This window comes from Charadrius vociferus, unplaced genomic scaffold (genome assembly GCF_000708025.1).
Source record: "Charadrius vociferus isolate BGI_N301 unplaced genomic scaffold, ASM70802v2 scaffold262, whole genome shotgun sequence".
NCBI lineage: Eukaryota > Metazoa > Chordata > Aves > Charadriiformes > Charadriidae > Charadrius > Charadrius vociferus.
The window spans coordinates 749,749-764,618 of NW_009647218.1; the positions used below are offsets into that span (position 1 = coordinate 749,749).

Genomic DNA, 14,870 nt, shown 5'->3' on the forward strand with positions numbered 1-14,870 from the left:
TAAAAGCTCTCTAAATTCTCTTATATGGAAGCTATAGATTGTCCCTTAAACTGAATTAAGCCTTTGCAACTCTGGATCTTATCTTAAAATGAAGTTATTAATGAATGTAAATAGTCGTGTTGTAAATACTGTTTGAAAAGCCTCTCGCTCCATTCTGACACTCTGCAAGGGTTACAATTTAGTGTCTGCTCTCAGGACAGAGGGTATGGCTATTAACTGGGGTTTTAGGTGCATAGCTTTTTTTGTTCTCGTGAGAACATAAGTTAAAAGGAAAAGGAAATGAGCAGTAGTTGTTCATATGGGAGTGAGAAGAAGCTTTCTCCCTCCTTCCCCCATCCAATGGAAATTACCTCAGAATGGAGTATTCTTTGCCCTTGAGAAATTCCTGAGTCAAAATTAATTCTAGCTGTTGCATAGTAATTGCAATAGTTCATAAAAGAGCCATTCTGAAGTGGGTTCAGTTTCTGAAATTGTGAAAGGAGAGCATCTACACTTTTACAAGATGAGGAAAAGGAAACCAAAAGGGAGAAAAATGGTACAAAAGAGACCTAAATTGAACAATTTCAGATTTTAATTCCTCACATTTAGGAGGAATTATGCTTGAGTTGACTGCAAAAATTTGGAAGGGTTACCTGTGTCTCAATTATAATCAAGAACAGTTTCATGATTAGGTAATAGCACACAGTAGATAAAAGGCAATTCAATTCAAACTGTATTAGAAGTAGCAAACTTGGTGAATGCTCATCCAATACTTCCTGTGCCATGTTTAGGAAATCCATAGAATCACAGGCCATAACTATAAAAGCCATTTATAATACAAAATCTAACAGTGATTTTTAAGGTTACTGCTTTGAACTGTGTTGCAGAATGCTAAGCTGTTTCAAACAATTTTCAGAAATGCTGTGTTCAGTTGATGAAATTTGCACTGTTTGACCCTAATAACTCCATCCCTGGACCACTGAATGACTCTAAAAACTGAATAATTCACTAACGTGTGAGCCAGTGCTTAACCTGCAGGAGGCATGCATGTTTTTAGTCTGCAAATGATGGGGAAAAATACAGACTCTGATGTCAGGATAAGACCTTATTTTTTTTTCTTCTGTTAAATCAAAATGTGTAGCAAAAACTGTGCATGGCTGCAGTAAACTAATTAATCAAAATTCTGCATATGTTATTCCCAGGTGTATATAGCTGCATTTGCAGTCTCTGCATATGCATCCAGTTACTACCGAGCTGGAAGTAAGCCATTTAATCCTGTGCTTGGAGAAACCTATGAATGTATTCGTGAAGATAAGGGTTTCCAGTTCTTTGCGGAACAGGTACTGTATGCTGCAACCCTTAGATTTGCTACTTGATACACTGCTTAATTCTGAATGCATGGTTGGAATCCTCTGGATTTAAGCAAAATACAAAATACTTTACGTAACCTGAACCCAGCAAAACTCAAAGAGATGTTGCAGAATTATAAATGAAGGAAATTGGTTTTTGAGGAAAGTCTGCTAACTCTGAGACGGAACATGACAACCAACAGCTGACACTGGAGAAGCGAGGGCTGGCAGGCAGCCTACTACAGTAACTCGATAACTTGGTTAAGTAGAGTGCAGTTCCCCATGCTGAAATCTGATCATGACTGCAGCAAGCATTCACATTCTTGTCATTTTCTTTTGTGTGTGATCATTAAAATAACTGTATCTTCAGCTGTTTAAGGTCCTCTTTTATAACAATATTTCCCATGTATGAGTCAATCAACCACTAGTATTTTTCTGTGGCACCATGAATATTTCTGTTCCCTGTCCAAATACTTTGTGGGCGAAGCCTTTCAAATCTTGTACCACAGCTTAGCAGGTGAAGGATGTATACAACACATCAAGGTCTGAGTGTTTATGAAAGTAATTCCCCAATAGGAGAATTAATTATTAAGTATGGGTGAAAAATATTAAATTTAAACCAGCCAAGTTACCAAAATTGCTAAGCTCGAGATGTATGTTAAAAAGAGACAAAACTTAAATAATCTGGTACCAAGCAGAGTAAGAATGATTAAAAGTTGTCTCCTTCTGTCTAGACGTAACAAAAAAAAAATTACAAAAAGTGCAGTGAGCAAAGGTGTACAACCTAGAAACATGATCAGAGAAAGCCTTCTAAGGCTTTTAGGAAATGTTCCTAAACTTCCTTTAGGAAACAAAAAGTGGTTTTGACCACCTCTGAAGATACAATATTTTGTACATTGTATTTTAGAACTGACAAAAAGGAGCAATATTATTGTCCTAATATGTACAATATGTGACATGAGTTTATAGTGGTAAAGTTACTGTAATAGTGGGGCACGGAGGACTGTTAGGAAGGGAGGGCAGTATAGGAAGAAAGCAATTTCATGCAGTTTGCAAGCATTAAATATTTATTTTTGCATCAGGAGCTGTTGGAGCTATTGCTTATTGCTTGTTTGTGCAAGCATTTTGGTGCTTACTCTACATAACTTGTTAGTGCAGATAGTGTGTAATCCGTGAAATAGGCAAAATCTATAAAATAACAGAGATTCTGTTCTATTACTAGAGTGAGTTTAGAATAACTCCACTTAGCTCCGTGACCTTACTCTGGAATTACAACAGTTTAAGTGAGAACTAAGTTTAACCCATGAATTATAGTGACATCTGGGGTTAATCTCGGTGCAGTATGTGAGAGAGAGAGTGTTGCTCTTGGTGGATTTAGAGCATAGCTGAGAGTAATTAGTAATTACCTTTTTTTGAACCAAGTAGAGGATGTACATTAAATAACTGGATGCCCGCAGAAAAAATTCTCGATAACATATTTGCAAAATGAGTAATGAAGAAAGTAAAATTGCATTTGAGCCATGTAGGTGGTTAAGAAATTAAATTCATAGTGGGAAATAGCAATTTGACTTGAAAATAAAGTTGTCTGTCAAAAGAACAGTAGGCATTACACATCAAAGAGTTGGTCCTGGACAGCTGTTAGTTGCGTTCACCCAGAAGGGAGAATTTACAGCCAAGGAGTAGTGGCTGCTTTCACTTTGTGAAGTTACTTTATTATTTACTATTTCCTTTTAATAGTCTGCATTGTGTATTTCTTTATTTATTCACAGTGCTTGCTTTGCTATTTTGGTGGTTGCTCTAATTTATGTATGTGCTATTACCCAAAGATGATAGAATGCAGTGCGCATGGTTAGAGTTTTGCACGAGAAACACCTGAGGTGTTGCTACTGCAGCAGTAGGGGTTGCTAGGTGGAATTTCATGGCTTGATATGTCCACCCGTGGCCCCCTCAGAGATCTACTCCCTCACAGTCAGGGGTTTGTGGGTATTTACTGTACAGAAGAATTTGTCCCTTTGGTTTTTTTCCTTTTGTCAGTGTGCTTAAAGTGCGGCTTCTGTTAATGTATTAAAGGGGGGCCTAAGGGTAAATGTAATTATCACATTAGAGACAAGGTACAAAATATATAGTTAGTTTTTTCGCTCAATGAACAAAATTCACAGGCCTTTTAAAAGAAGTCCTTCCCATTTCTTTCAAGGCTTCCTAGGTCTCAGTACCTTATTAATCTCACCGACTCCCCCTTCAGGACACAACTGCAAAAGGAAAGTATATGTTCAATTTGTAAATGCCATATGCAAATGAAAAATGAAGGAGGGGGGAAAAAAAGAAACTAAAATTACTGTTCATTTGTTAATATGTCCTTTTTTTTTTTTTCTCCTTTCATGTCTTGCTATTAGGTCAGTCACCATCCACCTATTTCTGCATGCCATGCTGAATCTGTGAATTTTGCTTTTTGGCAAGGTAACTCTTTAGTCTATCATTTACTTTTACAGTGTTCATAATACTTTCATTGTGTGTCTAACATGAAATATCCAGAAATTGGGAAAAGGTGAAATTCCCTGCTTAAATTGTATTAGAATGCTTTAAGAGGCTTTAAGAAATGCTAGCCTGTACTTACTTGCATGCTTCTTACTTGGATGTTCTGCCCTTGTAGATTCATCAAGTTTTTTAAATAACATTAGTTATTCTTTTCACGTACAAATATCTGCATTTCTTTAAAATTGGGTTTGTTTGGGGGAGAGGGGTGTTCTTTAGTAAGGAAAAGTTGTACCTCAAGCTATTTATAAAATAAACAAGGTAGAACACAGCTTGAAAAACTACAAGTTAAATCCTGATCCTTGATAGATCTTGTAAACTTGTTTGGAGAAAAAATTCCAAAAATCAGCATAACAGTAAGGGTAAATATATTTACCATGTCTTTCTCTGCTGGCATTATTACAGTATGTAAGATTTCGTGCAATTTGACTGCTGACATTGTGTTTCCAAATAACCTGTTTTGGAGCTTTGTTTGCTGTGTAATGCTGGTGAAGTTGTCAGCCAGTCACAGTACCTGTGTGGTTAGATATTTTTGGAGTGTACACAGAACATAACTGTGCCTTTTAACTCAGTTAAAATCCTTCACCCAGAGGTTCATCAATTCACAATGTAGCGGTATTATAACCTTTAATTCTGTTATGATTGACACTGCTGACTTGATTATAGTTATTACAGATAAAGCCATACTGAACAGAAACAGGAACTCTGTCATTAGTCTGGGTTTTGTTATTCAATATAATTCTTCGCTCTGTAAACAAATACAGGGAGAAGAGTCCTTTTGTTCTTAGCAAAAAAGCAGAGATGACCAAAACTTTATTCAGTAACTAAATACTGTTTAAATAAGACTAGATAGCAGCCTGTCTTAATAAAAACTGATGAGACTGATTTGTTTAACAGATCTTGACAACAGTTATCACTCAAATGTTTTAACACTTGCATTTAGAGAATAAAGCTCTTCTGTAAACATGAGAGTTGAGAATATGATCAATGAGAAAGAGTCTAAGATTTGGTCTTGATTGGGACAGGAGACTCAATCAGGGTACTGAAGGGTTTTGGGGGTTGGTTTTGGTTTGGTTTGGTTTGGTTTTAAATGTGGCTAGCTGAGCTTATGGGAGATCTAGACAATGATTTTTTTCCAATGCAAAGGCAGTTTGTAAATGCTGTGGGCTCTTCTTACGGGGCTATATTAACTTATGCGGAAAGATTAACACCAAGTTAATCATAAAGGTAAATGTGTAAATGTTGTAAATGTTGTAAATGCGGTAAGTTCTTTCTGCGTGCAAAGATCTTTTCGCTTACCATATTATCTCCTCAGCCAAAAAGGAGACAGTCCTCAGCAACATTGCCGGAGTAGTGCTGTCATCCCACCAGACACTGACCTTAGTTCATCTGTTTTAACATCAAGAAATCTCTTGATCATCTCTAGTGAGCCAGAAGACTGGGTTTTGACAGGGACAGTTATTTTGGAAATTGTTTTCCCTGACTTAGGAAGCTGACTCTGCTTTTGCAAAGGAGTGTGGACACGCAAACAGTTGAAACACAGAATAGAAATTTCCAGCTATTGCAGCATCTGTGCCTGAATTAGTCTGAGCATAGCTTTGAAAATAAAACTTCACTTTTCTTAGCTGTCCTAAAATATTTGCATGATCAAGTTACACACTGGTTCCAAAGATGTTTCCCATGTACTGATCTCTGTGGGACAGCTGTGCCATTTATGAGAACACAGAATGTAACACAATCTGAGAATATATTTTAAGTTAAACTCAGCAGAGTGTGCCTTTGCCCTTTCTCTTCCATCCTGCTGCAGAAGAGAAAAAGCTATTACGGAATTTGGCTCCACCATCATAGTCAAGGTAGTTTTGGACCTCTCATTGTGCACTATAGGAATCACACAGAATTGCTGTCACTCAGGATGCTGGCCTAGCATCAAACATCAAAATTAAAAAAAAAACAACACAAAGGTCCCTTTCTCAAGTGATAAGAAAAGGGTTACTTTTTTCATGAAGAATTCTGCCCTATGTCCCATTTCAGCCTTTGCAATGGTAGGCAGCTGGTGAGGCTCAGTCCTGTAACTTGAACTTGGGAGAGATGTAATCTCCTAACAGTTTGAGCATCTATCTCTCAGCTGGCATAACAGCTTCCCCCCACAATTGCATAGGAAACAGTGTTTTGGTTTCCTCGTGTTAGTAATGGCATCTTCTTGAGACTAGAGATATTTTTTTTTCCCCTCTTTTTCAGATTGGGCAGGGAATGGAGTTCCTAGTGTCTAATGCAGCAAGGATAATATTCCCCTGAACCCTGAAGTTACTATGAAAGTTACTGCCTGGTTGTCTAGCCTAATTTAAATCTATACCCCTTCTGCCATACTTCTCTGTCCAAGTTTGTTTCTCTTCAGGTGTTTTTGCTCAATAAATTTGGCTAAATTTGCATTGAGATTTCTCATCCTTTTTTTTTTTTTTTTTGAGAAATGACATGAGACTTGGACACGTCTTTCTGTGATTCAAACAAGATTTTAAAAGGCCAGTTAAACTAACAGAGGAAGTTGGACTAAATCCCTCTGCAATTTTGTGCCCTTTGAAACGTTCTTTTGCTTCTTCACTGTGGATGTGCTTAGTTGCTATATTTTTGTATTTGAAATTCTGCTTTTGTTTTTGGAAATGTCTGCATACATTCAACGAAATGGAATTGCAGATAAATGTATGCTATCTATAGCTTATTCAAATTCCTCTCTCTTGAAAAAGTTTTTGAGAGAGGATTTTTAAACTTGTTACTTTGCTAATTAGGTAACCAATAATGTAATGAAAAAACCCCAAACAAAACCACATTTGAATTCTTTGAATACTATTATTATGTTGCACTTTGTTATTTTGCATTTCTTGAAAATAAAGTAGAACCCAGAAATAGAATGATTCACCCATGCTTATGACTAAACATGTCTTTTTTTTTTTTCCTCTTCCTGTTGCAGATGTAAGATGGAAAAACAAATTCTGGGGAAAGTCCATGGAAATTGTTCCAGTCGGTACAACACATGTAACTCTTCCAGCGTAAGTGCTGCAGTCGTGCATTGCTGTTCACACACAGGCACAGACATGTTTGCACATACTGGAGCCGCATTTATCCAGACGAGAACAAGCTGTGCTGTGCCACATTATATCTTTGGAAAAATTAGTGATTATGATTTAGTTTAAAGAGAGGAGGGCAGGAAAAAAAGAAAAAAAAACACAAACAAACACAAAACCAGAAACATAAAACAAAAGCACTAACTCTTCCAAGGGTTATAAAAAACAAAAGATGAAATAAGCACCACCCCTGTGTATCCTGAAAAAAGCAAAGTTGGTATTTTCATACTTCAGTTGAATTTCAAGTTTCACGCATTTTAAACTCAGGGAAAAACTGCACGGTAGAGGAAGCTATGAATTATTTTGCTTGAATTTGGGTTTGGAGTAATGGGTGGTGGTGTTGCTGCTGCTGTCTTTTGTACATATATTTGTACAGGCCCTAACACCATGGGGTTTTGGTCTGTAGGCGAGACTGATAGCTGCATAAATAATTATTGTAAGTGATAAATAGAACCAGTTGCATATCTGGTGTTTATTATCCGAGGAAGTAAGCAGCCACTGTAGTTAAGTATAGTTTAATTTTTATTTTTTTTGTTAATAAAAATCTGCAGTGTTCCTATGCTGGCTTGTCAGAGTGCCCATTATAGATCAACAATTAAAATCCTTTAAAATTTGGCTTATATCCATTGTGTTTGCAGAACCAGAGGTCTAAGGGTTGAGTAGTGTTCCAATTAAATCTGTTTTCCAAAGAGAGTCTACAAAATTAATTATTCCGCCATCTGAAAAAAAGAAAAATAACTCAGTAACCTAGCACTTATCAGACTAAGTGACTAAGTATGCCTTTTTCTTTTAAGTGGGTAAAATTGTGATATAGCAAGGTAGTATCCAAAAGGTAATGTATAAAACGTGTTGTGGTCACAGTGGCTAGCCTAAGCTGTGGAGTGAAAGGTCTTTAGGATGTGAGTGAGGGTTCAGAGTCAAGGTAACTAATGGATTAGGGCCCATGGTGGACTGATGGACTGGATAAAATGCGTTTCATGTGTGGTCTCCGTATGCTGGTTTGTATCCCTGTGTATCTGATGTAGAATTGGGTGCAAAAAAGCTACTGAGGCTATAGGCAAAAAGGAAGCATTCATATTAAGGGGTTTTTTGGAGCAAATACAGTATTTTTAGGATGCATAATAGAGCATGTGACCTGCGGGTTGGGGCAGGAAAACAAGTTGCTGTGGGGTAAATTGGTTGCAGATCTGCTAGTCTGTAAAAACTGTCCTTGTGCATGCTCTTACAAAGCACCAAGTGAAAGCAAGCAATTAAGGGGAGGTAAGAAAAGATTCTAATATCCTCATGGGATGTGTGCGAGGCAGTTGCTATGGGGAACCTGGTGCTTTGTAAGTTTACCCTTTGCCTTACCAGTAGCAACTGGGCTATCAATATCCAGAACAAATTGTAGAATATATGTCTTCACGAGATATTCCTTTCCTTGAAGTTATATAAAGCTGTTTTATAAGAACATATACTTCTTTAATAAAAGGTAAAATGTTCTATTACCTATTGGTGTTTTTCATCTCTCCCTGTCTGCTGTCTTCCAGTGTGCAACTGCATCTTGAACTACCTGGTGAGAACTTTTGCTCTTGCCTGAAGCACACACATAGGCTCAGTCTTGAGAGCTTGAGCCAAGCTATTCCACTCAATAAGCCTTCTGATGACTCTGGTGGCCCATGTCCTTGGGTTTTCAGTTGTCACTGTGTTACAAGCTGTGAAATGGGCGTTTCAGCCAGTAGAAGATACTAGAATGATTACTTTTGGAAACATAAAACTGGTAAATAGGGGCAAGTAAATTGAGAGAAAACTGAGTTCAAGACCAAAGTTTTATAGCAGAAGTGAAAACGATTTTCTGGGAGACAGGATTGTCATCACAGGGTTTGGTTTTGAGAAGGTGTGGACAAGGAGATGAGGCATTCCACAAAAATTATTGTTTTGTGGGGTTTTTCTAATCGAGTTCTCTGCAATTTTTTTTCACAAGTTTATCAGTTCCTTTGAACGTGGCATGAGATTTTTCTTATGTGTATTTTTCTTACAGTTTTAAAGACCATTTTGCATGGAACAAGGTGACATCTTGCATCCATAACATCTTAAGTGGGCAAAGATGGATTGAACACTATGGCGAGATCATCATCAAAAATCTTAATGATGACACTTGCCACTGCAAACTGACTTTCATAAAGGTAACCACAGCAGTAACCACAGCAATGTTGGCAATGCCTTTTCTAACAGACACATCAGTGGGTGGATGCTCTCTGCTGAAGCTCAGTACAACTGCTTACAAGCTGTATTTTCCTATAGTTCTGCTGTAATTACCTGTGATTCTTTGAGAAACTTTAACTTTGAAGGAACTGCTGTTCACTAGGTGGAGCCAGACAAGAAAGAGAAGCGACAGCTTTCTCAGGTGATTCCACTTGACAAGCAGAAAAGTATGGGGAAAAGAAAGGAAGACATATGATCATAGAATCATAGAATAGTTATAGTGGGAAGACACCCTGAAGATCATCTAGTTCTAACCCCCCTGCCACGGGCAGGGACACCTCCCACTAGACCACGTTGTTCAAAGCCCCATCCAGCCTGGCCTTGAACACTTCCAGGGATGGGGCCTCCATGATGAGTGGATGAAAAACCTACTCTGTGTTTGATGAGAGAGGTAGGCACAAGGTGGTTTACCACATGCCTCCTGCTAACACATTGGCATGTGCTGTGATCCCATTCATTCAACAACTGTAGAACCAGTGCTTATGTGGGGTGCGTCACCCAATGCGCTTTTCTAGCCCTTTGCAGATACTCGGAGGAGCTCAAGTGAGAGGTTGTGGTATTACTCAAAGCTTTTGCTTCAGTACAAGGCATCAAGATATGACTTGTTCAGGCTATGCCCTTATAACTGAAATTAAAATTAGGCTTTGGCAATAGATTACTTCTTCCTATTAAAGGAAAATCTATGAAAACCTAAAACGATGCCAAAATTTCTAACCTGAGAAATAGTTTTGCAAAGCATGCCAGGAGACTTACCTTAACCTGCATTTTCTGCATCTGATCGCTGGAGAAAGGCTGTGCTTTACATAGAAATGACCCTATAAATACAACCTAAGTACTTCAGCATACTTACGCAATATGGCATGCTCAGCAGCAGAAGGAAAGATTCCTTTTCTTATTTGTTTTCCTGAATACTTTGTGCTTTCTAGAAGCATTAGGGTGATTTTTTTTTTTTTCCAAATACTTATTTGACAGTACTGTAATGTATTTGCAGAGTTCAAATTTTAAAGATTGGGAGCCTGCAAATCTTATACCTTTGATATTGTAGATTGTCTAAAGTGGAAATTACTGTATCAGTTCCTTCTCTTCCTCTTCTGCAAATTTGGGGAAGATGTAGATAACTAAATTGGGAGTCAGTCTTACTTGGCATTGGGTTAAATTCAAGGTCAGCTATGCTTCACCTAGTACTGCCCTGAAAAAAAGGCAAACAGAATAAATATGATTCTCAACGTTAGTATTTTAATAAGCCAATTAATACTACTAACACCAGTTGTTTGCATATTGTAATGCATACCTAAATGAATAGTTTTCATTTCAGAAAACCACTCTACAGCATGGTGCTAGTGACATGGCAAAACTGTTCACACTTGATCTCTTATGCACCTTTTTTCTCCTTGTTTCTTTTAATTGTAGGCAAAGTATTGGAACCCAAATGCACATGAGATTGAAGGCAGTGTCATGGATAAAGCTGGGAAAGTTGTGCATCGACTCTTTGGGAAGTGGCATGAAAGTTTATACTGTGGGACAACTTCATCTTCAAACTGCATATGGAGAGCAAGTTAGTGATCAGAATGGCTAACACATAACTTAAGATCTGCTTGAGAAGCAGCTTACTATTTTGTTCTCTCTATTAGGCCCCAGCTTCTTGTTATTTCTACGTGAATATTAAATTTTTGTCAAGCATTTAAAATGTAGACCAGAAGAATACATCATTTAACTTAAATAATATGGAGAACTTAATCCCTTGGCTTCCTGCATTTTCTACATTCTCCCTCATTTTCATATTTGGGCACGAAGTGGGTATTGAGAACTCCAAAAGAAATGAAAAAAAAAAAAAAAACAAACAACCCCCCCACTTTTTGTGCAGAAAAGTTGTGTATTTCATGTATTAAACATTGGAGGATAGCCCACAAAGCTCAATTCTGTAATAGCCCTACCTGAACTTCTCCCAAACTCATGGGGTTTTGTCTACTGTCGTTTGAAAAAGCACTATGATAATACCATGGCATCCTCACAGCTGTGCTTTGATTCAACTGAGAGAACAGAAATCTGGGTTTTTTTTGCAGTACAATTATCAAGGGGGATGTTGTCTTTTTTCACATTATTAAAAACATCTTATTTCCCCAGAATTGAGATCATGGGTCATGAGTCATGAACAAATGATTGAGTGGAGCTTGGCATTTTCCTTCTAAAGATAATAGCATTTAATAGGAATTCTGAATGTACTCTTCTTCTGTAGATCCGATGCCTAAAGATTATGAACAGTGGTATGGATTTACTCAATTTGCACTGGAGTTAAATGAACTGGATCTGCAAACGAGGCCATTACTCCCATCCACTGATACACGTTTTAGGCCGGACCAAAGGTAAGAAGTTTTAACTCTTAAATATCTTCCTCAAATAGTTCTTAATCTTTTGTATGCTCACTTTACCCTAACCTCAGACAATTTTGTGTAGATAGCTGCAGTGTGTTTCTATTTCTACATTAATGTGCATCTGAAAATGGCATTTTAATCACTTATCAAGAGATGATCTAGTCATTATGGATCACTGTTTCCTAAAATTGGCTCTTGCATGCTTCTAGATAACTGCCTTTCCAAAGATGTTACAATTTCAGTACTTCAGGTACTAGATGTTGAGTGCATTGTGTTTAAGTAGCCAAAAAGTGAGACACTTGAAGTGTCTTTCTGCAGTGGAATTTCTACTGTTGCTAACTTCCAAGGAAAAGAATATAATATAACGATGACTCTGAGCTTGTTATGAGAGTTACTTTTCCTTAAGTACTTTTTAATAGTGCAGTTTTCTGCAGATGCAGCTGTTTACCTTTCAAACACCGTGAACTGCCTGCTGTAAAGATCAGATTCTGGAGCTATACAGGACCTGGCAAAGATGGGGGACAGGAGCACCAATTTTGTCTCTTATCACTGCTGTTGCTACAGGTTTCTAGAAGAAGGGAATATTGAAGGAGCTGAAATGCAAAAGCAGAGGATTGAGCAACTACAGAGAGAACGACGGAAGGTGCTGGAAGAAAACAATCTGGAGCATCAGCCTAGATTTTTCAGGTACTATATTATAATTAGCATATACTACCATTTATTGAAATTCTTATTATAGTTCTGGTTCTAAACTGCTATAGAGCAGGCTCCATTTTTTTCCAGGTTTCTTCTATATTCTTCATTTTTGTACTTTGGCAATGTAGAACACTCCAGACTTAGTTAAAACTCAGGATTATATGTTGCTTTTTCATTAGTGCATCCCTGAAATTCTTTCTGATTTTTTTGCCTTGGTAGTGATTGGTAATTTAGTCTACGTTTGAATTTGCCTGAGTGAATGTAGCATCTTTGATTTTTTCAAGCAAGGTAAAGTAGCTGGATTTAGCTTAATTACCTCTGCTGAATTCAGTAGGATTGCCTTGCGCAGAAGTGTGCAGATTTGGAGACTTTTATTTCCAGGGCTATTTTTGAGGGCACTTTATTTCTTCCTGTTGTAAATCAATTAATGGGAGACTTCAGCCATCAAAAGACAAAAATGAATGCAAGTGAGGACACGGCCTTTTCCCCTCCACCTCCTCTGTTCTCCTGCAATGAAAGAGTTGGAGCCAAGGTTAATGTTGCATGGGCCTGTGTATCACGGTGAACAGATCTGGGATCCTCATTTTTTTTCTGGATAGATACTGTACTTCTGATGAGCACAGAAACGTTTAAAATAGGTGCAAAAAGGAAGTGCCTCAGACCACAAGGAGCTGGTGAGCTAACTCATCGCTTGTCAATCACACCTGCCAAAGAGAAGCAAATGTTGCTTCCAGCAGCCTAAAAAGACAGGATAGAGATAAAGTCTGATACTTTGTAACTGTATATTCACAATGAGGAATTGAATGCCGATGAAGATTTGAATCCTCACAATGAAGATTTGAAAATTGTGCTGTAGATTTAGGTAACAGAATACAAGAATTTAACTACTATATAGCAAAAGTGTTACCCAGTGTTAGACTAGATATGAATTATGCATTTGGCTTTTCAATAGTGATTTCTCTCTTCAGGAAATCACAAGCCATGATTTACGTAAAAGAATAATTTGCTGTTGTGCCAAGAATATTGTCCACTAGATTAAAAGCAGAGGTACAGTACCTAGTGCAGTGAGTCTCGCCTCTTGACCGAGAGCTATAGGCTCTCTTTGTGCAATAACCATGATGAGCCATCTTCGAAAAGGTAAAAGGAAAGTTTCCACTTTCCACTCAAAGCTGCCTTTGAGACCACAAAATAAGCCTGGACTGTAGTTTTAAGTGCTAAGTGCTGGCATGTGACAGTGAAATGAGAGTGTTGATCTCAGCCGAACTCGAGGCTACTCAGGTGTGTCTTTGAGGCCCAGTGCAAATGTACCAGTTCCACTCCCCAGGCTATATTGCCTTGTTTGAAGGCTGTACTGAGTTGCACTGCACCTGGTCCGTGGGCTGGATTGGGTATCTGTGCATAGTGCTACATTGCATTACACAGCACACGTATGGAAAATAAGCTTTACATTTAAGGCATTTGTTTAATCTTTGATAGGAAATCCAATGATGACTCCTGGGTGAGCAATGGAACCTACATGGACCTTAGAAAAGAACCTGGTTTTTCCAAACTGGACAATCCTGTCCTCTGGTGAAAGAGGAACAAAGTGAAGATATTCTGTGCTGTATTCTTGGACCTGATTTAAAAGAAGTATATATAAAATATATCTATATATATACATATATCTATATACACACACACACATATAATATATGTGTGGGGCATGTGTATGTGTGTAAGTGTGCATATCTCCAGAATTGTACTTAATTTAGAATCTGATAATTCATTTGTTTTCTTTACTCTGACTATTGCAGTGATTGTTTGAATGTATAAATACCCTAACTTCTTTTTATAAAGTATTTAATAAATAGTACTGAATGTTAACAGTGAGAGGGAAAAGAGGAGCTTTTACACTACTTTTCTGTTGTGTAATAACGTCAGTTCTGAGTTAACTTATGCCTTATTGAATTGCATTGGAGACAGCAGCATCAGCATCTGCTAGCTGTGCTGGGAAATCAGAGTGCAAGCCTCAGTAACTCAAACCGTAAGTAGGCTTCCACAGTTCAATGAATAGTTCAGCTGTCTCTAGGCTGGTATAAATTGCTAAAACAGATTATCAGCAGGTGCTGGAATCTGAGTACGATCATTTGCTGCCTGTAGAAAAGATTTAAATAAGCTTTTGCTTCTATTAGCTTTCTTCTTAGCATTATGGAAGAGGTGGTTCTGAGCTTACATCAGTGGTTCTCCTGCCTTATACGTAAACTGTACCCGGCTAAATGTAGTGCTAGAAATTCAGGAATCACCAAAATTTTCCACTGGGAATCTTCAGATTTTATAGCCCCCAACAGGGCAAGAGGAGGAGATCCTTTGTACATAATGCTTAAGCACTGACTAGCTGAAACAGCTCTCTCTTTTTCCAGTAAGTAAAATCTATACAGAGCACGAAATCCTGTGCTTCCATAGCTTAATTTGTTTTTATTAACCTAAAAATTGCAACAGTAAGACTTTTTAAAAAGTAAGCAAACTGATTGTTTTAAGCTAGAAATTTTTTCTTAGTATTTTGATATTTTCTACCTCTTAAGAAATAAACAGCATATTTA

General features: G+C 37.6%; 1 protein-coding gene across 3 annotated transcripts in view; it reads left to right on the plus strand.

Moving 5' to 3' along the window:
* Positions 1 to 13,864, plus strand: part of OSBPL3 (oxysterol binding protein-like 3) — a 43,857-nt gene extending 29,993 nt beyond the window's left edge. For all 3 annotated transcript variants that reach the window (XM_009879535.1, XM_009879537.1, XM_009879536.1), the window contains 8 exons: positions 1,182 to 1,319; positions 3,722 to 3,785; positions 6,826 to 6,904; positions 9,000 to 9,144; positions 10,634 to 10,778; positions 11,460 to 11,586; positions 12,160 to 12,282; positions 13,768 to 13,864. In XM_009879535.1, coding sequence (XP_009877837.1) covers positions 1,182 to 1,319; positions 3,722 to 3,785; positions 6,826 to 6,904; positions 9,000 to 9,144; positions 10,634 to 10,778; positions 11,460 to 11,586; positions 12,160 to 12,282; positions 13,768 to 13,864 — 918 coding nt within the window. The remainder of the gene's footprint in view (positions 1 to 1,181; positions 1,320 to 3,721; positions 3,786 to 6,825; positions 6,905 to 8,999; positions 9,145 to 10,633; positions 10,779 to 11,459; positions 11,587 to 12,159; positions 12,283 to 13,767) is intronic.
* Positions 13,865 to 14,870: the final 1,006 nt, after the last annotated feature.